At 40.5% G+C, this 26,030-nt stretch overlaps 1 protein-coding gene and 1 long non-coding RNA gene across 2 annotated transcripts; one reads left to right on the top strand and one right to left on the bottom strand.

The window, feature by feature from the left end:
* Positions 1-667: 667 nt before the first annotated feature.
* Positions 668-15,679, bottom strand: LOC145440800 (monocarboxylate transporter 12-like). The gene is made up of 8 exons (XM_080318550.1): positions 15,544-15,679; positions 10,254-10,394; positions 9,139-9,364; positions 8,840-9,023; positions 4,438-4,589; positions 3,626-3,867; positions 2,735-2,925; positions 668-826 (listed from the first exon to the last, which is right to left on the bottom strand). The coding sequence occupies exons 1-7, from the start codon at positions 15,677-15,679 to the stop codon at positions 2,801-2,803; spliced, it is 1,206 nt and encodes a 401-aa protein (XP_080174676.1). The 3' UTR covers positions 668-826; positions 2,735-2,800.
* LOC145440808 (uncharacterized) lies at positions 11,279-13,399 on the top strand. The gene is made up of 2 exons (XR_013915625.1): positions 11,279-12,800; positions 13,047-13,399. It is a non-coding gene; the product is annotated as an uncharacterized LOC145440808 (long non-coding RNA).
* Positions 15,680-26,030: the final 10,351 nt, after the last annotated feature.

Raw genomic sequence — 26,030 nt, 5'->3', positions numbered from 1 at the left:
ATGATCCATCAAGTGGTCCTATATTGTTGAGGTTGGTGTGAAAGTCTGTAGGACACATTTCTGAAAGCGATGACGATAGCATGCTTGATGTACTTTCGTCACAAATCTATAATTCCTGTCATTCACTATTACCAAAACAAATCGTTACAAAATCATCGTTGTACATTATAGTTGATATGACAAATCAATTGACAATTGCATCCAGCTTTAACATCACGATGAGCGATGCTATTTTGTTCGCCATTTACTGGTCGTGAATAGACTATGCGTATAGGCCCTATATAAACATCAATATTACATCCGCAAGTAACCTGATTACGACATAATCAATCAATATATTTATCCTATCAAGATTCACACAGTGAGCAGTGCGACACGCAAGGCACAACGCGATGTAATGAACAGATAGAAGGATGCCGAAATGACCAAATCTCGCATCCACCGCGGCCCGATGTCACAGTCTTTTCGATTTTAATCTTTAGTCTTTCTCATTTCTTTTTCTGTTTTCGTTCTTCATCGGGACTTCTTTTCTGGGCTTTTTTGTCACCGTTAGAATGGCGATACGGGGAAGAGCAGCCCAGAGTATCAACCTGAACACGGGCAAAGGTCACCACTACGTTATCTTTCCGTCATCTCGCGAGAATCAAACAGGCTTTAATTATATATGGAAACATCCATTCATAAGCTACCGGAGTAAGTCACAGGCCAAAGAGGTCAGTAACGGAGTACGTTCACTTTTTGGAGTACTCAAGTATGTCTTCTCTGATTTCACTACTTTCTCGATTGGTTAATTTTACATCGAATAACGCGTATAGGCCTACATCCAGTGGCGGCTCGTCCTATAGGGCAACTGGGGCATTGCCCCACCTAAAATTCTGTTCAATAACAATTCTTTACCATTTATAGACGCACACCTATCTATATAAACCGAAATCACAGCGAAAATCGTATACTTCTTGTCCTTTCGCTTGTAAATGCCCAATATGCCCATGTATAGCGAAGTCTCTGCGAAAATCGAATTCTTTTCTGTGTTTTCGCTTTGCGAATGCCTAGCCGGGGCTTGCCCCGGTAGCGCTCATAACAAGCTTTCACTGTCTATTCTCTCAAAACCGCGCACAATAAAGAAACGGTGATTTACTCTCTCCTATTCATAAAATTACCGAGCAACCGGGGCACGATAGCTCTGTGCCCTTAAGGTGTGATGTAACAATCGTATCTATAGCTGAACTCTGTACCGTCATATGCGTTTAGTCGACCTTTGCTGGTATAGGTCGATTTTAATGGGGTTTCACACCATGAAAACTCTTGAAACTTGTTATGTCATGTCGTGATGGTGGTATTTAACACTGCCCCAAGTTTCAGGGTTTCTACTTAAAGTTTAGGGTAGTAATTCCGTTTCCGAAGTTGAGTGTGTGCTGATCCGTCATGTATCGCAAACAGATTTTACTCAAAAGCCGGTATTAATATCCATTGGTTTTGACGGTGTTCAATACTGAGATCGGTTATGACATTTGGCACGGTAAGTCTTAATGTTAGTATCGAACGCTGTACCAAGTTTTAAGTTTGTCACTGAACTGTGTTAGTGGTAATTTCGTTTCCTAATTCGAGTGAGAGCTGACTCGTCATTTATCGCTAACAGATTATACGCAAAGCCGGTATTGGTCTCTATTGATTTTAACGATGCTCCTTACCTAGATCCGTCATAAGCTTTTGCACGGTATGTCTTGATTTTAGTATCGAACGCTGTGCCAAGTCTCAAGGTTGACACTCAATGATTAGGGCAGTAATTTCGTTATCAAGGTCGAGTATGTTAAAGATATGCTCCGATCTGACACTTTAGCCTACAACACATTGCGGATTTCACGCAAAAGCCGGTGTATCTGCGGTAACGTTAAGTGAGATGATGATATCATTCTCAGTTTGCATTCAAATATTTACTTTGATCGTATATTCTCCAATGTCAATTTCACCGTGAAATTGTGGCCTTCAAGCCATTTGCGTACAACCCCCCCGTCACTTGATCAGCCTATTCCTCAGTAAATTTTACGCAAAATTCGGTGTTGGTCTGTTCGCATTAATTTTGACAGTGTACGATACCGAAAAGGGCCATGAGGCCACTTCTGGATAATGTCATGTAACAGTGTACCAAGTTTAGGGCTTTCATCCACGTATTTATTCGGTAATATATTTTTCAAAGGCGATTTCGCAGCAGACCTATAAGACAGTAATAAAAACGTATGTGTCGTGTTACAGTCTCCAGTTTCAAGGCCAAAATCTCTTATGCTGTACCGAGACCAAATTTCCGAGGCTGCTATTCTTAGTCCTTTACAATGATGTTTTGGATTCAATAGGACAGGCCCAATCTATGAGATAACAATTGCGTATCTGTCCGAATTCGTTGACCTTTCCAATTAGGCTTACGCTATCTCTCGAGTTATAGTCATTTCCATTTCTGCAGATAATTAGTCAGGTCTAATGCGAACATGAACCGTGTTGAATCTTTGTTCCGTACGCCGTTTACGCAGTCACCACACTTCAAGTCACAGCTCACCAGCGGACCTCTCGTGGCACATACGGTAAAATCACTGTTGCCGGGAAATTCATGTTACCGTACCATCATTAAGTTACTTGTTTACGTTGGAAAACGCCATTGTGACGTCATCTTGATAAAAAGTCGCTTGCAGCCCTTGCCCCACCACCCGATATTGTCACGAGCCGCCACTGCCTACATCAGTAAGCTATTGGTTAATGCCCTTGCTCATGGACTCTACCTCAATGTAGTACATCTGCCACGATTAGATCACGTTGGATCTCGCCTCCTTAGTAAGGTATAAATCCCGAGAAGGGAACCAGAGCAAATAAACATAAAGAATCCGCAAACGTAGTAGGCCACTCTGACATCACCGGTCACGTCGATCAGCACTCCTGTAAATACATGAAGACCGTTAAGCGCAACACTGGCAAAAATCGCTGAATTTTGAAATTTGAATGGATTTAGTTCATTATTCTTAGTTTTGACTTGGTCGCCAGCTATTAAGAAAAATGAGGCCATGTCGCGTCGCTCTGCAGTGAAATCAAAGCTGCAATAAGATTGTTGTAATGAGATTGTTACGTCGCAATCAATTTCAAGTCATTTGTCACTAGTTAACTTACGCACCATATCCGTCTCACAGATAAGCGGCTTCAACAGTCACAGTATCGAGTGTAAACATTCGATAGTCTCAGTTTGTATACGCAGATATAAAGTTTTTAAGTCCTTTTATCCATGTACTATTTCGCGAAAGCCCAGCGCCGATGATTTCTGGGCATGATGGAGCGAGCCGCCCTTCAGCACCACTGATCAAGATCAATATCGACACAGACTCGAATCGCACTGCTAATATCCATCGACAGGGGCAGAATGAGGAAAGATAGGTTTGAGGTTAGTTCAGGTTGGGCTAAGAGCAAACCAGCTTTGTTTCATGTCAAACAACCTTTACAATGTACATATTCCCACTTTAATGGTTATCTTTAGGAGTAAGCCTAGTCCTAGGTACAAATGTGTCAGCAAGATCTGCAATTCAGTTGACATAGAATTATGGATAGCCTACTACAAGGATACATCCATGCCAACATACTTACTTACCTAGAAGATAAATTATCGGTAATGTCAACATGGTGCTGATGAAGCCATCGTAGCTTAGCGCGTTTGGTATCTTATCATATTCGAACACTTCAGGGTGGAGAAGCACATATAAGCCACCGTAAGGCGCATAAGTCATTCCTAGTAACACAGCTCCGATACATGCCCAAGCAAATGTACCGCAGAATGTTATTCCGAAGGTGGCCATTGTTCCAAGAAACGAGGCGATTCCTATAAACATTGGCCTAAAAGAAAATCGTGGCAAATATAAATGTCAAGTCAAAGTGCAGAGCAATGATAATAGCGCATGAACGCCTGTTCGAGACAAAAGTTGTGCGGTGCATCACAGTCAGGAGTTAGCTGAACCCCGCCGCCCGACGATTAGTCAATGACTTAACTTTTGCATGGACGCAATAGCGGAATATCGAACATAATGAACATGTTGTGCTAGCGGAAGAAGACTAATGGAATATTGAAACCTAAAGATACACAAACGAAATTAACGGAACGAGTCATACACCCAAAATATGGATTTATTCGGTATCAAGATGGAGTTGTAACTCGGAACTGGAGTTAAAATGACCGTATTTGAACTTTTGTAGTCGTTAGTATCTTCATGTGTCATTACAGTAAGTACAGTAGTTACCTTATAATTGACTAGTATCCTTATTTCCATTGGTTGCCCTATTTCTCATTAGTATTCTGAAATTACATTACTATCATTAAGTTCATTAACTTCCACGTAGGCCTACATAACTGGGATACTCCAGTCACAACATTTAGTGATTCTGTGCTTTTGTCAATGCGTTACTAACCTGTTAATTTTTTCACAGTCCGCTATCAATCCGCTTAGTAGTTTCCCGACAAGCTCTCCTCCATAATACACCGCGAGTAAAATGGAACCATCTGGTCTTCCCAAACCCAAATATTCCATTGCAAAAGGAACGAGCAGAAATGTAGACCCGTACTATAAAGCAGGAAAAACAATATAGTGGTTAGGGTTACATTTTAAACCAATGGTGTTCTAAAATACTTTGTTTAAAACATGTTCTAAACCAGAGGTCTCAAACATGCTATTACGTCACATTTCTAGTTCGTAATGATAAAACATGACCCGTTGATGAATCGTGACTGAAAATTGTGATTTGGTTTGGTGCGACCTTTCGTAAAATTACTCGATTTCGGATTGACTAGGTGAATAAATAAAAATGACTCGTGTTGGTTCAAACCTAAAAATCAGAGAATAACTTGCGACTCGGAACAGTGACTTGGTAATCCTACGGACGCAACAATCTATGAAACTATGTCGTCGGGAATAGTAATATATCAAAAGGTCGTAGCTTGCGTTGCGTAGGGTATATAGCTATCTAATCAGGTCCGTATGGCAACCATTGGCATTGTGTGACCCCCGTGATGTATAGTTGGTTACATGCTAGGTGTTATTTCTTCTCTTTATCCATGTTACTATCGGTGACGAGTAATTTAGTCCTAGTGGTACGCTCCACAGATGTAACACCAATGAATTCTTCGGCGATTGGACATTTCTATTCCAGGGGTTCTTAACCATGGTTCGTAGACCCCTTCGCGGTACGATGCAACACATCAGGGGGTACGAGATGCATTGTGGGATTAGACCTATATGCTGTAGAATATTTTCTTCGTCAGTTTATGCAGCTGGGAAATAGTCTTCGCGCGATTTTATGTGAATGGGCTTTCTGATTTATTATAGGTACCATCAAAAATTGTGTTGCAAAGGGACAGGGGTTACGATCTTATTGGAAGCACAGGGGGTATGATCGCTAAAAAGTTAAGAAACAGTGCTATTACTATGGCTCAATATTTAAGTTGTTATTGATATGTTCCAATATTTATCGAAGGCAATATCTAACGCTGATTTGACTTTGGCAATGACAGTAACAATAGCCTTTATCACGACTATATCCAAACCAGGATTAGGCAACACCGCTCAAATGCTCCGATATCAGATCAATCTTCAGTAGATCTTAAAATATTCTACATACAATTGTGGCACGTCAAAGGTTCACTGGCTGCAATATTATATCCCGACAGTTTTACGATGTCATGAATCATGATACACCCTCTTGCATGATGTCTCATCATTTAAACAAATTATTCCCGGCACAAAAATAATTTTATTCAAATATTTGAAAATGTGATTTTTTTTTCGTGTCAAGCGTGAATGGCACAAAAGTAAATTAAATTTTCACGATGTTTGTGGAATGCCTGCTACAAGGTCCCGTCAAATAAGGCGTACTTGTAAATTATACATTGAATATCCCCATTATTTATGCTGCGGCCTGTGGCGTCATCAAATACTAGGAAATTGATCCGAGAGTACATTTGAGTTTGAGAACTCTGTTATAAACAGTGTTTTAAACGAATGCATCTAAAAAAATTCAAACGTTGTTTAATTATACCTTAATTGCGTAAATAATTCCGACTAAGCATGTAATATGAGCCTGCGGACGACTTGCACCAGATAAGGTCGACGTATACGATATGCAGCGGCTGGAAGCCGCGAATACGTCGTCGGTTCAACAGTTCTGGCATGTATTATACATATACATACGTATATCATCGGTACGGAATGGGTGTTTTGATGATAATCGACACACCGACCGTAAAAATGATACATAACGATGTAGTCCTGGTTAAAGATATTTTTGGTTCGTTTATGATAGGGGCTGGAAGCCCGTTTCGTCGAAGGAGTCATATTTACCCTACATTTTCAATTGTCAACGTTGATCCAATGTGACATCATAATAAATATTCGTTGCGTCATCGCTAAACACAACAACAACAAAACGATAAAAACATGTTTTGAACAATTGCCATGTTCAAATATGTTTGTTTTAAATCGATTTTTGATTTAAATGCAACCCTGATATAGTGGCATTTGAACTGCAACTGAATCTAGTTTCGAAAGTTTCATCTTTTTATACTGTTGTTAGTCATCAGTCACGAAGACATATCTTACAATATCGAGGGTACGTGAGGCGGCCTCGATCATATGTACTTTTTGAAACTACTTACTTGAGTTCTTTGCAGGCCTTACACTTTCTACTTCTACTTGAAGTACTTTTGATATGTCTTGGAAACTGCTTCTGCCGACCGTACTTGATTAAAAATTTACGGTGATACTTCTACTTCTACTCGAGTAGCAACGATGAGTACTTTGACCAACTATCCATTTCCTAATTGAAATACGATATATGCAGTTCCGGTTCCATACTATTACCGAGAATGCTATTACCGAGAATGCTATTACCGAGATGGACATTACCGAGAATGCTATTACCGAGAATGGACATTACCGAGAACGGACATTACCGAGAATGGACATTACCGAGAACGAACATTATCGAGAATGGACATTACCGAGAATGGCCAATGCCAAGAATCTTAGCTTAATGTAACGGACGTTGTCGAGAAATTTATACCTAAGAATCGATACTGAATGTGGCAACGCCGTGATGCACACATACGAACTGTTCATATGCATAACATGCCGGCATTGCATATATTGCATTCTCGGTAATGTCCATTCTCGGTATCGTCCATTCTCGGTAATGTCTATTCTCGGTATTGTCCTTCTCGGTAATAGCATTCTCGGTATTGACTGGACACCTGCAGTTCCAAATATAATCCAGTCATCTCACAGAAATGGGAGTCTTCGGTGGAAAATCATTACCGGCATTTGAAATGATTACAGTTTACTGCTTTCAAAAGTAATGGTGAACGTTTATTGAAACTCTGAGAACTTTTCGCGTGCCACTTATCAAGAGCTTCCGGGGCGATAAGGGATATAAAACAGAGTTGAATTGAACACGAAATGAAGGATTATGACGCAATAACTTACAGTAATGTAACAGGAAATGAGAGCGTGAGACCATAGTGTCCAATATGGTGTCGACAAAAGCAAATCTCACGGCTCAGTGAAATTGTATCCCGTCACAATTTCCATTTGGCTACAGGCAATTTGACGGTCATTTTTGACCGGCTTGCCGAGCATTAAATTTGGTAAAACGGGTATCAATCGAAAGCTGACTCTGCACTGATGACGAAAATATAAATTTTATTCCGCTCAACCTCGAATTTTCCATTGTTATGGAGATTGGCATTGAGACGCAACAATGCTGTCTGGCGAAACGAGAGAGTAGCTCATGACGCAACAATGCTGTCTGGCGAAACGAGAGAGTAGCTCAAGAAAAAAAGAGCCAGAAAGCATTGTTGCGTCCCTATGCGAGCCTCCATAACAATGAAAAATTTGAGGCTGATTGTGGGGGTTCCAGGTCCGCGAGCGGAATAAAATTTATATTTTCGTCACCAGTGCAGAGGCAGCTTGCGATTGATACCCGTTTTACCAAATTTAATGCTCGGTAAGCCGGTCAAAAATGATCGTCAAACTGCCTGTAGCCAAATGGAAATTGTGACGTGATACAGTTTCACTGAGCCGTGAGATTTGCTTGTGTCGACACCATATAGGACACTATGGTGAGACACAATGATACAGCTAACGTAGCAAATGTATTATTACTGAGGAACAGAAATCGGCGTTTGATAGCAAGATGCACAACAACTACACAACGGCAACTAGTGGGAAATCTTAAGGTTATGCAGATATTCTTTCTGCCGGCATAAGACCGGATTGTTCAGTTTAATAAATGTGGATCTGCCCTAGAACAGAACAGAAAGCATATCGTCGGAATAGTTTTGGGCGCAAACCGGGTTATCAAGTAAATGTCGACCGATTGATGAATTGCGCGCTGTTACATAGTTACATGATGCGCCGTTTGCCGCCATTTTGCATTGACGTGCCAGGTTTTCCAGATCGAGCGGCTATATGATGTCGATGTTATTGCTTTTGGAACGTGCTGCTTGATGCGTTCCAACAAACGTTAAGATGTGCGTCCCACATACTGACTGTCGCAGTGGCAGTTGTACTCATAAATAACCATACGATGGTTAAAAGCGGAAAAAATTTGTTTCGTCTTGTAGACAATTGAATGACAAAATTCAATACATGTATATATATCCTGTACGTACTTTTGGAAGCAGCATTCAAATTTTTGAACACCGATCCGACCAGTTATTACAGTTTACTGTGAAAGATGATATAAGCCATGTAGTAAATCGTGATAACACTCGATCATGGAAATTCGAATTCGTATCTACATGAAGTGTCCTTGCTCTTACCCGTGCGACCCAATAGGTCGTACTCGATATGTACACCAAAATGTAGCTTAGACGCGTAAATAAAGTGTAATCGAAGATAGACTTCAGTCGGGCTGAGCAGTTTTTGTTTCGAGGGTCGTCAACTTCAGAGTTTTTGTAGACAATAGTTTTCGAAGTATTGCCGATTTCTTTTGTGATGACAGGTCTGTTAAAATTAGGATTTTATAGGCAAACGAACGTTTGTTTTGAAACGTGTATCCGAATCGTCATTTGTGATACAAGAAATATTGAAGTGCATGAGAATATAACAAGATAACTACCGGTACGTGGCCATTCCAACACATGCATGCAACGATATCCCCGACGTTATCAGCATAGCACCTCTCCAGCCATACTCATCGATCAATGCGGACAACGCAGGCGCAGCCACCAGCACTCCCACAGATATCCCAGCGGTCGCAATGCCAGCTGCTTTCGCGCGGTGTTTGCTGTAATAAACGGTCACCGAATAAAACATCACGTTGAGCGTGGAGCCGCCGCAGAATCCTGAAAAATATTATCGCGTATATTCACGATTCAATGCTCCTACTACAACGGCGTGGCTGTAGCGATGAGTTATCGGCCATGATGGGTATTTTCTAACCCATTATTGGTAGGATATAATCAAATTAGGGCTTTGTGATCATCCAGACAAGGCAGGTAAAAGTAGGTATAATCCAACGAAACAATTAACTGATTAGAGCTATTCGCTACACCAAATTGTGATCAAAATTAAAACAGACCACGACTTGCATTTACAAAATTCCTGAAGTAAAAGACAGCGCTGCTCAGCCAATGTACAAGGAGCACCAAAATGTCCACTGGATGAGCCAGTACGGATGGGTGTACAAGGGCGCATCACTGACTTGTCATACTCAACGGATGCTTTTTACATAAGATTTTAGGGAGTGGAAATTAGGCAATCAAATTTGGCTTTCAGGATATAAGAAAAATTGTAGGTTACAACCAATTTATACAAAGTGAATCTCTGTATCTTGCAAAACTGTTGATATCTAATTTGTTTTTTGTTTATATGTATTTTAAGTTAACTATTTTTTTCTGTGATGTATATTATATTCAATATTTTACGAAAACGAATACCCAATATAAAATGTAGTAACATAATGATTATTCATATCGTTAAATCCTCCGTTTACGTTCCAAGGAATTAAGGCACCAAAATCATCCAAATAACTTTTTACCCAAACCAAAAAAGATTGAATCGCACCGTGAGAGATCAGTGGATGTATTGTTTTGGGCTAACACCGATAACGAGACTATTTTGCAAATAGCGTTTTTTAATAATCATTCCTATCACAAATGTGAACACTGAACATTAACTTCACAAGCCCCTTACAAAATTCTCTAAGCCTACAAAAAAGCAATAATCTCCTACCGGATATTGCGCCGCAGAATAAGACAAAAGAGTTGATACTGGTACTTTGAGACGCCGCTAACAGTGACATGCTGAATAGAAAACTGGAGATCATCGCCAACCGTCTGATGCCCAACCATTTGACAAACAAGAGAGAGAGGGCTGAAAAATAGGGAGACTTTATGAACACCGAATATAGATCATGAACAAGAACACGTAACAGGCTCTAGACATACCGAAAACCAGGCCGCCAGAAATTAAGCTGGTGGTTCAGGGAATATCGGAATCGGGTACTCAATCTCTTTACATTCTTCAACGTCATCACTCACCACCTCGCTGTGTGTTTAATTGTTGCTCAAAAGCTACGTCAAATTATATATGAATATGTAAAATATTTTATTCAAGATCCCAATTTCGGTTTTATATTCTCTATTGCCATTTGCTCGCCCAATCTCCTTTTGTACAAGATTGAAATGGGCATTGTATCAGCAAACCTAAATATGCCACTCACTAAGATCAAAATTGGTTAAGGACATCATGCAGACTATGGAAAATCAAAGTTAGACTCATGATTTTGATTGGGGATGCAGATTTACTTAGATTAAGATTCGCAAATATTTAAAATAAAACCTAGGTTAGCTGATTGAGTTGGCACCCTGTTTCGTATATCATACACATTAGATTATCTATCTTCACACACAGGCTATCTAGGCTACTCCTCGCTATCTGTTCCATGTAAGCGGTGTCTTTCAAAACCTAAACGTGGACAGTGCAACAAGTTGGCATATACGGAATTAAACATGGAATATCGACCTGGTGTAAATTACGGTACTATTGCCGTTGAGAACACAATAAAGGGCACAAACAACGACAACGCAGGCTATGTAAGTAGCTATCACATACCACAATTTACCGTAGCTATGGACGGAAAACACATAGCAGCTACATCATTAAGGGAATGCATTTGTTTCGCAAAACGTGTTGGCCTGGCCATCGCTACTGTACAATTCATACAGCGCTGTCGGTTTCCGAAATCGATAGCGTGTTTCACTATAGATAACTAAGGTAAACCGTAGATGCGACACCCGCGAGCATTACGTAACGTCACGCTCCAATTATACTCTACGGCACTGTTGTTATTTTGCTTGGCGCTTATGCAGCAGGAGGCAGATTTCAGCATTAGGATGGTAATATCTATCCATGGGGTATGTTTAGCGAGCAGCTGCTTCGTATGGTTACTAACCGAGCTCATTGGACCCATGCTATACAATCTGTGCTAGGGAAACGAGCAATCGAATACAATTTTAAAGTCAATAAATACGGCTGCCCGAAGCGGATTTCCAGTATCTCAAGATTGAAGTTCCTTGATGTGAGGTGTCGCATTGAAAGTCATGACTAGGACGTGTAATAATCTATCCGCATTTTAGCTGACGCGGTCTCGATCCCTTCAAATTCTGTAGATATCGGTATGTTGCTTAACATGGAATCACGCCGTATCTAATAACAATAGGAATTTTTATTACTTGACAGACGATTATTTGTTTGAATCTAATTGCAACTGTTGCGACTTGGCCTAGACAGGCAGATTTGATTGAGACTACTCACTGCTGATCATATTGCTGAATAATGTATAATGATATGGAGGACAGGAGAGTGACGACAAGGAAGCAAGTGGCAACTGGTGATAAGACTCTGGAACCTAGTGCATCGCTCAGAATAGCCACAATACTCCTACCATCTATCTTCATTCAATAAGTCTGTAATGGAATACGGCTGTCCCAATGCGGCAAGCAGAAGATTGATGGAAGTCGATGTGAATTTCAGTCGAAGCAGGTGATAACGCAGAAGCATTTCACGCATGGGACTATTTCTATGAAAGTTTATCAAGGATCAAATTTATCAAACATTTTGCTCGGCACAATGAAGCTAATGAGTCCAGTCAAAGAAGAAGAAACTTTAAGGAGGAAAATTTGGTGTGTTTAGTGTGTTGTTAGCAAAAGTCCTCAGTACATTGCATGGGCAGTTTCAACAACACACGTGGCCCTCTCAAAGGAGAACACCGCGGTTTGGTCCGTAAAATCTGCATTGTAATTTCCAACCACGTGGCTCATTTCATTTATGAAGAGGAAGGCTTGGCCAAATATTCATATTTTGGAGGCAAACAAACCCGATATTGAAGTAGAAATGATGTTAATTTCATCTCAAACGCAAGTAAAAGTAGCGATTTTCAATAAGGCAAAAAGTTGTTATTCTAGGCTGAGTTTAGAAGTAGCCAAATATCATAACCATGCTGGTAAGTCTTACAAGTAGAAGTAGGTTACTTGAGTACTTTGAAAAAGTAGAAGTATTTTGTCACTATCCACCTGTTGGAATCTGCCAAAATATATCTGACTGTGACATAACCAACAGTCCATGTGTTTGATGTTTTTATGTGCCATATTTCGTGATTTATTTTATATATCATCATGAAGAAGGAAGCAATAGAATGCGATTTTACCAAATTTGTTTCACCTGGGAGAGCCTAACAAGGATTAGAGAACCGAATCAATGGTCATAAGTCACAGGACAGTAAGGGAGTGTCTATATTTCCATCAAACCGAAATACATAACAAATAAGGCAGCATCAATAATGACATGGAAGATATAGCCTACACATGCGCGATACTAGGATAGGAATGTGTGATGAGACCTTCGCATTCAACTTGTCGGATCACACCCACATCAAACATGTTGTACACTGTCTCATCTGATTGTATAAATAGTCGTAAACATATATGATTAGAATAATGTAAGCCTGGTTGAATAGGTTAACAGTAATGATATGACGACAAGATGAAGATTTTCTACATCCATCATACGACTGTTCACGGATATATGTTGTGACAGTGAATTACAAATGAGAGACCCTGAGTTGACAATACATTTCGAGCCAGGTTACTATTAGATGCAGATAACCATAGATTTGCCCGTTGACAAGGATCTTGCAGTATGAGAGTGAAAATATTTGTGTGTAACTATTATCTTGTAGAATTCAATGCTTAATGAGGGTAGGTGACAATCTGGTACGTAGAGGTGCTCCTACATCTGAAAGCAGATGGGCTGCGAATCCCGCTGGTTGAACTGCATGTTTTGAAAATACTGGGTGTCAAAAATGTGGCAAATAGAAGCCACCTTACGGTAACAAATCATCCTGTTGAATTATGTCAAATGTGAAAAATCATTTCACTGACAGCTTAAATGATGAAATTGACATTGCGCTGATTTTATGGAGTTTTGTGCTTCTGAGATAAATTCCAGCAGTGATTTGGATATCTGACTGTGGTGTTACGCTAGTCACTCCATCATGCAGGCATTCACAGAGTCTCTTCGGCAAAGATGTGCAATAATAGAGGGATCATCAATGATGTTACGTAGGTCTTATGTCACACAAATTTCACAACCTTTACTTTCATCCTCTTCGACTGGAATCAGCATCGTCATTTAATTTCATTTTGTCGAGAAGAAACTTGGTCCTTGATAACTTTTCATAGAAATAGTCCCATCCATGAAATGCTTGGTGGGATCACCAGCTTCGACTAAAATTCGTACCAAAATCCATCAATCTTTCGGTTGTCGTATTCGGATAGCGTGATTCCATTACTGACTTCTTGAATGAAGATAGCTGGTAGGTGGTATGATAGTGACCCTTGTATAAATTTAATATCCAGCAATCACTTGCTTCTTTGCCATCATTGTCCTCTATGTCATTGGACATTATACAGCAGATAACATGGTCAGTGAGCAGTGACTTTCAATCAAATCCACCTTCATCGGCCAAGTCACAACGGTTACAAGTAGATTCAAAGAATTTATCCTCTGTCAAGCAACAATAATTCCTATTACTACAAGCCGCGATTCCATGCTAAGCGGCATAACGGTATCTACAGAATTTGAAGAGGCCGAGCCCGCGTCAACTGAAATGCGGTTTCTTATTCTGATTGATATTATACAAACACGTTATTAGTAGTATAATTACTTTCAATACGACACCTCGGAACTTCTATCTATACAGAAACAAGAAACACGCTTCGGGCCGCCGTATTTAATGGCCTATTTATTGACTTTAAAATTCTATTCGATTGCTCGTTTTCCTAGCACAGATTGTGTAGCATGGATCCAACAACCTTGGTTAGTAACCATACGGAGCAGCTACTCGCTAAACATACCCCATGGATAGATATTACCATCCTAATGCTGAAATCTGCCTCCTGCTGCATAAGCGCCAAGCAAAACAACAACAGTGCCGTAGAGTATAATTGGAGCGTGACGTTACGTAATGCTCGCGGGTGTCGCATCTACGGTTTACCTTAGTTATCTATAGTTTCACTCTGCTGCGATTGTCCTATTGTTAGCGAATAGTGAGTGAGGCAGATTCGATGCCTGGATTGGCAATTGTTTCTCTGCGCCGCCATTGTTCGTAAGAAAGCAGAATTTTGCAATCTTTAGCGATTTTGAGGGGTTCCAATGCCTAAGATGGTTATTATTCGAATTTTCGGAATCGGTGCGACAATAGCATTTGATAAATACGAATTTTTACGAATTCCGAGCTGTTTAAGATGAATTGCATTGTCGCAGGAGAGGCACGACTATTCAAATTTCGGTATTCATGGACATCCTCAGTAAATATGAATAATCATTACAGGTTTTGACGATTTTGCTTTCCCATCCAGGCCAAAGGTATGGCACTGCTTCACTTTTTCCCCCTGACTGCGCGTCACTGACTGCCACTATATATGGGCGACTCCTCTGGTACGGGCGACCTGGCGCCCGCGGGAACCACGTTGGTGATCCCAACACTAAATCATGGCTGCATTTAGATTAGGCTCTGAATAAGCTAATGAGCCCGATTGATATGGTTGTCACAGTTTAACACGTATTGATCTTGACCTTATTCTCATTGTTGTTTTTGGTACTCATTGTGTTTTACCTACCATGGTCATTGGTCAATAACCATTGGTCATTCACACTATAGGCCTATATTCAATACTATGATTCCTTATCCTTATCGTATTCCTTATCAAACAACTTGTATTACGGTCCACTTTCGTTACACGATTTTTCAGACATATATTACGCGGATCCAGCAGGCGCACTTTAAGTTAACTTAAATTTACGCGTGTTTCTTGTCCCACGAAGCAATGAGATTTCTGTTCATACTGTGCCTAATTTGGTTAGTCACGATCAACCATGCAATATTGTTAGCAATGACATTTGCGCTTGCAACTGAATTACGGTGTATCAACATTCATTATGGCGGTTTTAAAACACACACCTCCGAACGACATTGCTCCCGTGCAGAGTCCCGACACCAGCGAAACCTGGGCGTACTTCACATCGAATTCTTTCATAACCTCCGGATAAAACACGCCGAAACAATGATATATCCCAGTAACCGAGAAGAATCCCATAGCATTTCCAAGGCATATAAACCACGTCCAGCTACTGTCGGGAAAGATTGAATTGGAAGTCATACCCGACCTGTGAATTTGAACATGATAATTATAAAATTATCAGGCATTGGAGAATAGTTGAATGAAATGCATGCATCAAAATTCGGTTAACTAAACAGTTTTTTTGGTAATTTCATGGTTTTCAGCGCGGCATGTCATTTTAGAGACAACACAACATGCTGTTTGCAGGACTTCTGTGACGTGATTATTGGCTCATAACAGAAATTGACAGCTTAGCGGATCTATGCGTATTGCAAAGATCTTATTTTAAATGTTCGTTTTAGTGTTGCGTATCAAAGGTTTGCGGCCGACGGAATTTGAGACTTGGGCTTTGTTATCTAGTTCATGAGCGTTGGCACTCTTTTCACAAAGCACGTATAATTGCTTGGTGTTTTACAGCCGTACGATATTATGTGGCGGGTATGGAGCAGAGTTGGATCAATTAGAATAATTCAGTTAAATTACAATTACAATTACTTCCTTGAATGTTTCAATTACATTACAATTACAATAACTCAATGCTAAAAATATCAAATTACAATTACAATTACAATCACTGTTGAACATGTAATTAATTACAATTACTATTATAATTACTGTTAAACATGTAATTGACTCGGTAGAGAGGTGGTGTTCTTCGACAGCCGTAGCGACGATATTAGCAACAATCTCAAGCTATTCATGTTTCATCCACGATACGTAGAATACCCTTTAATCAATAAAAATAATTCGAACGTAATCGAACTATTCCTAATCATGAGTACTGAAAACTACAAACACAGAAAAATGTTTCAAGCGACTGTTGACAACCAAAGGTTTGAGCGACCAACAGCGAATAGGCTACAGGACAGTTTATGAAATGCAATCAAACGATTAGGCTACTCGGAGCTGAGTGAGGTTGTTAAAATGTAGGCCTAGTTGGTAAGGAGTCAGCGATAAGAATGATACCGATAAGGTGTGTAAAATTGAAATAAATGCAAAAGGAAAGAACCTCCGGATAACTATGAAATACAACATTTTGGTTCGCATTTACATTTTCACTTGCTCCGAAATTAATAGATTGCATTTTATTAACATTAGAGTGCGATGAAACCAGAATGTTAGCAATCCTTACATATAGTTTGATGGTGTGGAAGGTTATGACTGTTGATGAGAGAATTCTCCAATATGAAATTCGGACTATACACTGAGCAATAACTATGAAATGGAGGTGAAATGCGTCAAGCGCGGAAAATATTTCAGCTTACCGGAGCTTCGCGCACCCTTCAGATGTTTCACGCCGCCCATGGGGGCACGTCCCTCAGTTTGAGAACCACTGGTTTAGCCTATATTGTAATTCACAGTTTTCTGTTGCTACTGAAGTATAGGAAACAGCTCAGCATGGCTGAATTATCTAGTTATAACGCGGCACGCATAGAAAACAGATGTAAATAGGCTAACTATTACAGGTGGAGACTGTGTACTAAGGCCATAAGGCCTTGCGGGTTGCGACCCCTCGTCGCCATCCTGGTCCGTACCGGATTTTCATTGGTGTGACGAATTGATTGATTGAATATTTTATGTTGTCAGGTTTCCATAACAATGTAATTGAAATTGTAATTGAGCAAAATTTTTACCAAATTACAATTACAATTATACAAAATAGAAATGCTTCAATTACAACTACAATTACAATTACATGAAAAAATGTAATTAAATACATTCAGCTCAATTACAAATTACAATTGATCCAACTCTATTATGGAGTATGGAAATTTCCATTTCGATACCATAAAATACCATTCACTGTAATGCGACTATACAGAAAAGTGTATTTCTGCGTTTTTTTTGCCGAAAAGAGTACAAAACACTTACGGATTAGACACATTCTACATCGTCAAGCTCATAATTAATTCCTTTGCAAAATTTTGGTACGTTTGCCAACACGAATCCAAGGTTTAAAATGAAAACTTTACCATAGGCACAGCGCAGAATAGAGGCACTTGCTTAGCCGCCGATCGTTCTCATGGACAACCACTTCTCATAAACCAGTGGTTCCCAACCTTTTTGTCTTCATTCCCCACTTCAGATTTATTCCGACCCTTCATTCCCCACCAGGACCTTAAACGCGCGAAAAATTTATATAATCCATGTTTGAATCGGTCAATATGATCGGGAATTGCATGTATTTTGCTATCAATTTTTTATCCCCTCTCTGCTCACGCAAACAGATTTACCGGTAGAGCTGAGTGAGGTGTGTTGGAAAAGGTCGGACCCCTAAATATGAATTGAACATCTTCGGGCAGACCCGTTGATATATTGACTTCGTTACTTGATGCTATTTCGTGACCTCCTATATCTGCTATGTCAAAAGATATGGAAATCGCCAAAACTAAAAGGAACACACGATTTCAAATTGGTATTGCTTTACTGACAAATAATTTTTCCCTGCGGGATGGCATTCGTCCTCTGGGGTTCAGATCGCCTGGGCATGAATATTCAGCGCCAGCCATTTAGCCACCTATGGACAATTAAACATATATGTATATTGTATATATATCGAAGTTTTCTGTCACCAAACGAGCATTCCTTCTCGGCCAAGGTCTTCTCGCTGCTGATCGTACTGGCACACGTCTTGGAGTCGCATGTTACATGGCCTATAACTTCATATGTCTTGGTGCGTCGTGGCGCAGTAATGACCGGCGCCGAAGTCTCCATTTCTATAAAATCTACGTATTTCTGTGGGGGAAGGGTACCCAATAATCAAGATATTTGACAATATTAAATCGCGCGCCCAGCGCAAAAAAATTGAAAAAGTGACATAAATTTAAAAAAAAATACTCCATAATTTATGTCAATTCACAAAATCATTTTGGGCCCCATCGAGCTTGATTTGGGATGCGGCAGTTATGATCCTGTTCCCCACTACCCAACACTTTTGACATCACAGAGCAGCTATTTGCTTGTTTCACTACAGTAGACACACAACCACAGCAGTACGCAAGACAATCGCCTATAACTGCAACGTAAAACGTATTGTGAACCGATATCAGTAACACTCAAAATTTCGTGAAAGCGGTATTTCACGTCTGACTAGTCGTGCTGGATGCGTTTGTGACGCCATCATTGGCCATCCAGAGTTGTAAATGAGGTTTTGTGAACTACACGCAATATAATTTCCGATGCATACATTCCAGAACAGTTAAATTGTAACGGTAGTTGCGCATGTGTCTCCGTGAATATGAAGACTGTCCTGTAGATAATTTTGAACAAACGCGTCTATTTCCCACTAGAAACCACTTAATTCCCCACCAGTGGGGAATTCCCCACCGTTTGGGAACCACTGTCATAAACGAACTGCTGCAAATAGCATATTATGATGCGTTTTGCAATTTGCTCTGAGTAACTATTTAGCTATGCCAGCTGCTTTAGCGATTTAATAAACTTTGGACTGCGACTATCCGACAATCGGTCTGGTTACCGATCATTTTAAGAATACGATGTTTTCTAATCTGAGGCACACACGCATATACATTGACTAACTCTTGCCGGTAAAGCGTATGCGTATCAGTGATGAGCATCGGAGCGGAGTCGGAGTGTATCCGGAGCGGAGTTTTGCCAATTTTGTGATACTCGGAGTGGACCCGGAGTTTACTACAGATATTTTTCCGGAGTTTCCCGGAGTGTTGTAAGTTTTGCCCCCGTTATCATTCGATAGCTCTGACCAGAAGACACTATTGATTACAAACCAAAACACAGACAGTTGACACCTTGTAAAGTTGTAATATGAAGGGTAACATGCAAAAATTATTGCCAAGTGCGTAGCAATCAGCCATCTGCACTGTAATTGGGGACTGGAGAGTAACCTAGTGATCTAGCAAGGCATTTTCGTTGAGCAGAGTCTGTAGTTCACAAAATTAAAGGCGCCCAACATCATCCGCAGTGCATCATTTGCTCCCTGCCTTGAGATGCAGTCTTTGAATCCACAGCTGAATGTCACCGTATTATGAGATAAGATCTCCAGAATCTTCAACGTTGCTGTCATTGCAGTCTTCTATAGTCACAATTCTCCTTGCGTATTTGTTTCGTGACTGATTTTCATGCTACCCCAGTAATTGTGCGAAACATTTACAATCAGCAACATACAGCGGGGCTTCCCAATGGTACAACCTTTAGCTACCCTGATTCTTCCAGCAAGTTCATGATCATAACGGAATATATCCCATTATCTTGATGACATTCAACGTAGTAATAGGTCCATTTTGTGAAAATGTATTCCCAACGTTGGTATCAGTTGAAACAAGATAATATGTGATGCCACTTTTGTGAGAACTTTTCGCAACTTTCATCGTACTTTGCTACTTTACTACTCTGCAGTGAGAGATATCGATAATAAGTGTTACATCAAGATTACTTTTATATCTGTGAGAAATATACATACAACAAGCAAGTTTCTGGATTGAAACAATAAAAACTTATACAATGTGTTATAATGATTGAATGACGTTGCGATGAATTTTCGCTAGTAAGATCCGCTTACATGGGCATACCAGCATCTAAGCCCGCTTCAAAGATTTTAACAATACATAAATCACTGAGGTAAGCTGATCTTACCCAGTAAAAACAAAATATTCTGAATTTCTGAACAGCCACACTAAATAACTACAACCGTCTGCTTTGCTCTGCTCGCAACTCGCATCAACTACGCTTCCTTCAATATTGATTGACGTAATCAGTCATCCAGAACTCTTCTGAATTTGCGTCATGTAATGTTTGGTTTGATTGAAAAATGACTTTGATGTGATAAGAAAAATCAGCACCGCAAACAAGATTCTGCTGCTGGTCTGTCTCAAACTCCAAATTCCAGATATCATGTAGCAGCTTTAAAATTGGAAGTCAATAGTCATTTAGTCAACTCCAAGGAGCGTCGATCGGTGCGGTGCGTCAGTGATGCATCAAGTCTGTTTAGTGCAGCTCCATCAACTGTTTCATGGCGATGCGGAACTGAACTTAATTTACTGAAACCTGTGATGTGATCGTCGATGTAAGTGGTAGGTAGTTCGGACTGACTGGTTTTCCTCCGTCGACGTCAAGTGGGTTACCCACAAAGAGGCAGAAAAAAAGTGACGTGTGGAAGGATTTCACTCTGAAGCATGATAATAATGGCCAGTATACTGGGTTTGCGAGATGTCAAAATTGCAATGTTTAGCTAAAGCATCACATGTTGACAAATGACAAGTGGTACGTCGCATCTTCGAAGACATATCGAAGCGTGTAAGAAGAATGGATCGCAGTTGAAGATAAGTTCCTTTCTTTCTTCCAACAAAAAAGTAAGCGAGAAATCAAAGGAGAAGTTTTGTCCGTGGTGTTGTGGTTGTCTCCTTTGTATCCCATGATATCAGACCACCGAGCTCTATTGAGGGGAAGGACCTCAAGCAGATGGCTGATGCCTTGATCGAAATTGGGGCAATGCATGGCAAAGTGAGTGCCGACGACGTTTTGCCATCCAGATTTACGATGAAACCTAAGTTGGATGAGGAGGCTTCATCTTTGAAGCGGAAGCTGACACTGACAGAGGAACTAAGAGTTGCTATCAAGAGTTGCTATCATTGGGATTCTTCGACAATGTTTTTTAAGAACTACCTCTACCGATATGGATGTTTCGTAGACTGGACAAGATTCTTCGGGTTATCTCGGAGTCTGGGATTGAGCTGCCCGGAGTCGGAGGGACTTTGCCTCACAGACCAAAGTTGTAGGAGGGACTCGGAGTCTGGAAAAGCAGACTCCGCTCATCACTGATGCGTATCGATCATCTATCGATATCCTCGCCACATTACAACACTCAGAAACCGGCTAAAGGACATTTCCTGCTCAATACATTGCCATCATCCAAAATCCAATTCGCACTTCTGAGACGCACTGCAAATAAAACAGGGTCGTTCGAGCATAAACGTTCAATCGCGGAATACGCCGGCCGACAAATTGCACTCTCCAATGCCAATCAAATGCGTTGATCACATGCTACCAAGAAAATCGCAGGGTATTATCTAGAAACCCGTAAGAATTACCTGCTGTAGCAGTATAGCAACAACTTTACCGTGACATCCGCGAGACTTATATTGATTTGAAGTATAGATTCGTTGATTTTGGACTATCATATTGTGCCAAAACTAAGTAACGCTGAACAGAATACATATAATCGAGAATATGAATCTCTCTGACATCCACCATATCTGGTCGAGTTTAGGGTAGGCTTATACTCACACGAGATTGCAAACTGACTTCGCTGCGGCTATCGTTACGAGCTACATAGCTTTTATCAAAGATATCTATGCAGCAGATAGGCTCTCGCATATATGCACTGGCAGACGTTGCTGTATTACGTGACCATCCGCAGTAATCTGCGAAGCGTATACGGAGATTTATATCGCCTACGCTTTCGGATTCTTGTAGCCGGCGGCGACTGACTGTGAAGTCTGAACACGGGAATAAGTCTGTGAAGTCTTCACCTACTCTTTTATCCCCGTGAAGGACAACTCGGCTGATAAAATAGGGGTTTCCAACCTTTGCTGTTACGTAGGCCGATATCCCGTATTACTAAAAGCCTCCCTAAAGAAATGGGAGTCATAAAATATAGAAACCTTAGTATTTGATCTGATATGATTTCAATATAGTTCCCGACATTGCACTAGAAACTACTATGGCATTGCTGTGTTGCGATAAATACATTCAGTGTTCAATAAAACACCGCTCACGGTTCGGGCGTGTTTATTGCTCCAGCAAAAGGCGGCTCTCAATTTATTTTTTAGCACGTCCTACCGTGATGATTTTGCGTCCCTTTAATCGTCACATCAAAAAATCTTGAAAAGTGCAAACAGAATATTTGTCATCCCAACGCATGGTGTAGTGGCATGGAAGGTTATAGCTGTTTTCAGACTATACATGAAGCAATAATTAAGAGCTGGAGGTCGAGCGCGCGCAGCGCGAAAATTTGTTCAGGTGAATATGCCGTCAAAACTAATCATGTGGAATAGCAGCACTTAGCATATAAATATTTAATCGATTCTGGTATCTATCTCTTCTCTTCTTGACTTAGGCATGGCTCAAACGTACCTGACCATGAGCTTAATCGAAAATCAGTTTCGCGGAACACGCGCTACTCAAACTTGGCACTTCATCACGGGACAATTTTTTTTCTTAACCGGCAGCAGGTGTTCGTTCAGCAAGAGAGTAATTCAATTGGTTACTTTTGGGCTGCGATAAATCGATCTTCTTAAGAGTGGCATTCTACAAAACGTGTCTCAATTGAGTACACTAGGAATGGCGATCTTGGACGTTGTACGGCACTTCGATATAAATCCTTGTTTCTTGGATTTAAAAGGCATATTATACACAGCATGTGACATGACCTTATAATAGAGGTGGGCAAACTACGGCCCGTCACACTGCTTTGTGCGGCTCACGAAAGGCCGAAGAATCGTATTTAAAATATAGAAAAAAATGCACAGTACAAATCTACTTACTGCAGGGACTCGATTAAACTTTTTCTCATATTTCACCATGGTAATTATGAGTATATTTTGACTTCCGTATATTTTTATTTCATTGCTGGTGCGATAGCCCGACCCAAGGCCCACGCATTTTTAAAGGTTTCAATTGCTAAACCTTACATAAAGTCAAAATGGAAATGACTTTCGGATAACGAGTGTAATTTTACATTGGCCACTCCAACAAGTTTATTACTTTTGGTGATGTATGTGCAGAAGTATTTATATTTACAAAATCGATATATAGCATATTGAAGCTAACTACGGTTATGACGCTACCAGCATTGTGCGTCCTGGAGTTGAACCAAAAGAAGAATCAGCAAATCTATAAACAGATCACTGCTCACAAATTCCAATCTCCATCCTGTTCCAAGAATCGGGACAACCGACTTTCATCCCTAGTTTTGAAAATTGGTTACTAAAATTGACCAGCTTATGGAATCTCGCGACTGTTCCTGACGCCTGTACCATATCCTCAAGTCATTGGTTGGTTGTTTTTAAATAAAAATATATAATTTCCACATACCCGCTGTATAATCAAATAGCAATATTGCGTGGTTTCTAATCCCAATTTTATATAGTGCGACAGGCGAATGGATTTAGATATTGAATGTTGAAAAGTTTGCCCACTCCTGTTCTATAGAGTCTCAACTATAATATGGATTGGTCCAGGGGTGGGCAAAACACGGTCCGCAACACCGTTTTGTCCGGCCTCCGAATACCTCAAGTAACATTTGCAATATTGATAAAATGCGTATCAAAAATCCAATTATAGCAGTGACTATAGACTAAATTTTTTCTTGAGATATCTTACCATGATGATTATGTGTCATAGTCGGGGCCGTAACAGCACTTCGTCAGTCCCCCCCAAAAAACGTTGGTATTGGGCCCCCATAGGGTTGTAGACCAAACTTCTGGGGGGGGGGGGCTTCGCCGCCCAGACCCCCTCCGCCGATACACTGTTTACCACTATTAATCATGTTCATTTGGAGTTTGTTTAGTGAATCAGCTTTTGTCGCCTAAGCGCGCAAAGCGCGGAAAATTTCTAGAATTCATGATTCCACCGGTCAGTATGATCAAGAATTGCATATATTGTTATCAATTTTTATCTTCTCTCTGCTCACGTAACCAGATTTGCCGGTAGAGCTGATTGAGGTGTGTTTGAATAGGTAGGACCACTCAATAATAAATAAACATCTTCGGGCGTACACCCGTTGGCAGGAACGAAACAGGACCTCGTCAGGCCCACAAAACGTGGGTCTTGGGCTCTCATAGGGTGATAAAACGACCCCCCCCCCCATCACGTTGTTCGCGTTTGTCACGAAATCATCTGTACTGTATTGTGAGCCAGCGCGAAGCTCGAAAATTTTCGATAATTTATGATAAAATCGGTCAATCAGATCGCCGATTGCATATATATTATGCTATCAATTTATTGTCCTCTCCACTCACGTAATTAGATTTACCGGTAGAGCTGAGTGAATTAAGTGTCTTGAAAACGGGAGGGCCCGTAAATAATGATTAAACATCTTCGGGCGAGCGGACCTGTTGATATGACTTAGTTACATGATGTTATTTCGTGACTTCCAGTCTGCTATATCAAAAAATATAGAATCGCCCAAGTAGGCTTCTAAACTTAGAGACGCACATGATTTCAAGTAGGTATTTCTTCACTGGCATAAAATTTTTCCCAGCAGGATGGTATTTGTCTTGTGTGGTTCAGATTGCAAAGACAGGAACATTCGGCGCCAGTCATTTAGGCGCCTATGGACAATTAAACCTATATGCATTTTGTATAGCCCATATAACTAAGCCTTCGATGTGCATAAGGGCATAGACCTTTTCGCGCAAGCTTTTCTCGCTGCCGATCGTTCTGGCACACTTCTTGGAGTCGCATGTTATATGGCCTAAAACTTGATTGTATGTCATGGTTGTCCGTGGCGCGGTAATGGCCCAATACTCAATAATATAGAAAAACCGCTACTTGAATTCGCGCGCAGCGCAAAAAACTTTTGAAAAAATTGCATAAATTTTCAAAAAATACTCTATGATTTATGCTAATTCACGAAATAATTTTGGGCCCCCTTCGACCTCGCCCCCCCAATTGGGGGGTTTGGGGTGCGGCAGTTACGGTGCTGGTCATAGTCTTAGTATGATGCGCACGCTTTTCGAATGGCTCCTATTTCTAAATATCAGATAAATTCAAAACGGAAATGACATGGTCCACGGATGTTTTTCTTTACGAACTGGTTACTGAGGACGATCCAAATATATAAGATCTCCATATTTCTTCGGTCACTATATGGTAGTGGCTCTCTACCTGGGGGCGTTAAAGCATCTGATACAAGGCGCGAAACCGCAGTAAATTTAAAAAAAATTCGCGCTCCACGAGATTTGCCTCCAATTCGTGGTTATTGCTCTGTCTATTGTCGAAATTTCATATTTGGATAATGCTCTCGTCTATACAGCCATAACCTTCATTACCATCAACATATTCGTTGGTATTGCTAGCATTCTGATTTATCACGAGAAAGGAGGCGCGAAACTTTCACTATCATGAAGGGGGGCGTGTCTGACAAATTTTAAGAACCACTGCTATATGATTAAATAACAATATTGCCTTTTAGCCAATATTCTCAATTTAATGTTGTGCGGCCCGCGAATGGATTTAGACGTTGAATGCGGCCCGCGTCCGCAAAGGTTTGCCCGAACCTGCCTTATAATGAAATGTTCTGATCGGTGCAAGGTCCAGTATCAGTCACAATCTATCATCGTTGTATGGA

This window comes from Botryllus schlosseri, chromosome 1, assembly GCF_051294905.1.
Source record: "Botryllus schlosseri isolate E-star chromosome 1, Bs_hap1, whole genome shotgun sequence".
Lineage (NCBI taxonomy): Eukaryota > Metazoa > Chordata > Ascidiacea > Stolidobranchia > Styelidae > Botryllus > Botryllus schlosseri.
This window is presented reverse-complemented; position numbering and strand designations above follow the sequence as displayed.

Excerpts from the sequence above, each read along its gene's own strand:
- LOC145440800 (XM_080318550.1), bottom strand. The coding sequence starts at position 15,679 with ATGGGATTCTTCTCGGTTACTGGGATATATCATTGTTTCGGCGTGTTT. Across the intron at positions 9,024-9,138 it reads GTTGGAATGGCCACGTACCG|ACCTGTCATCACAAAAGAAA; the intron begins GTAGTTATCTTG and ends TAATTTTAACAG. Across the intron at positions 4,590-8,839 it reads CGACCTATTGGGTCGCACGG|TACGGGTCTACATTTCTGCT; the intron begins GTAAGAGCAAGG and ends CCTGCTTTATAG.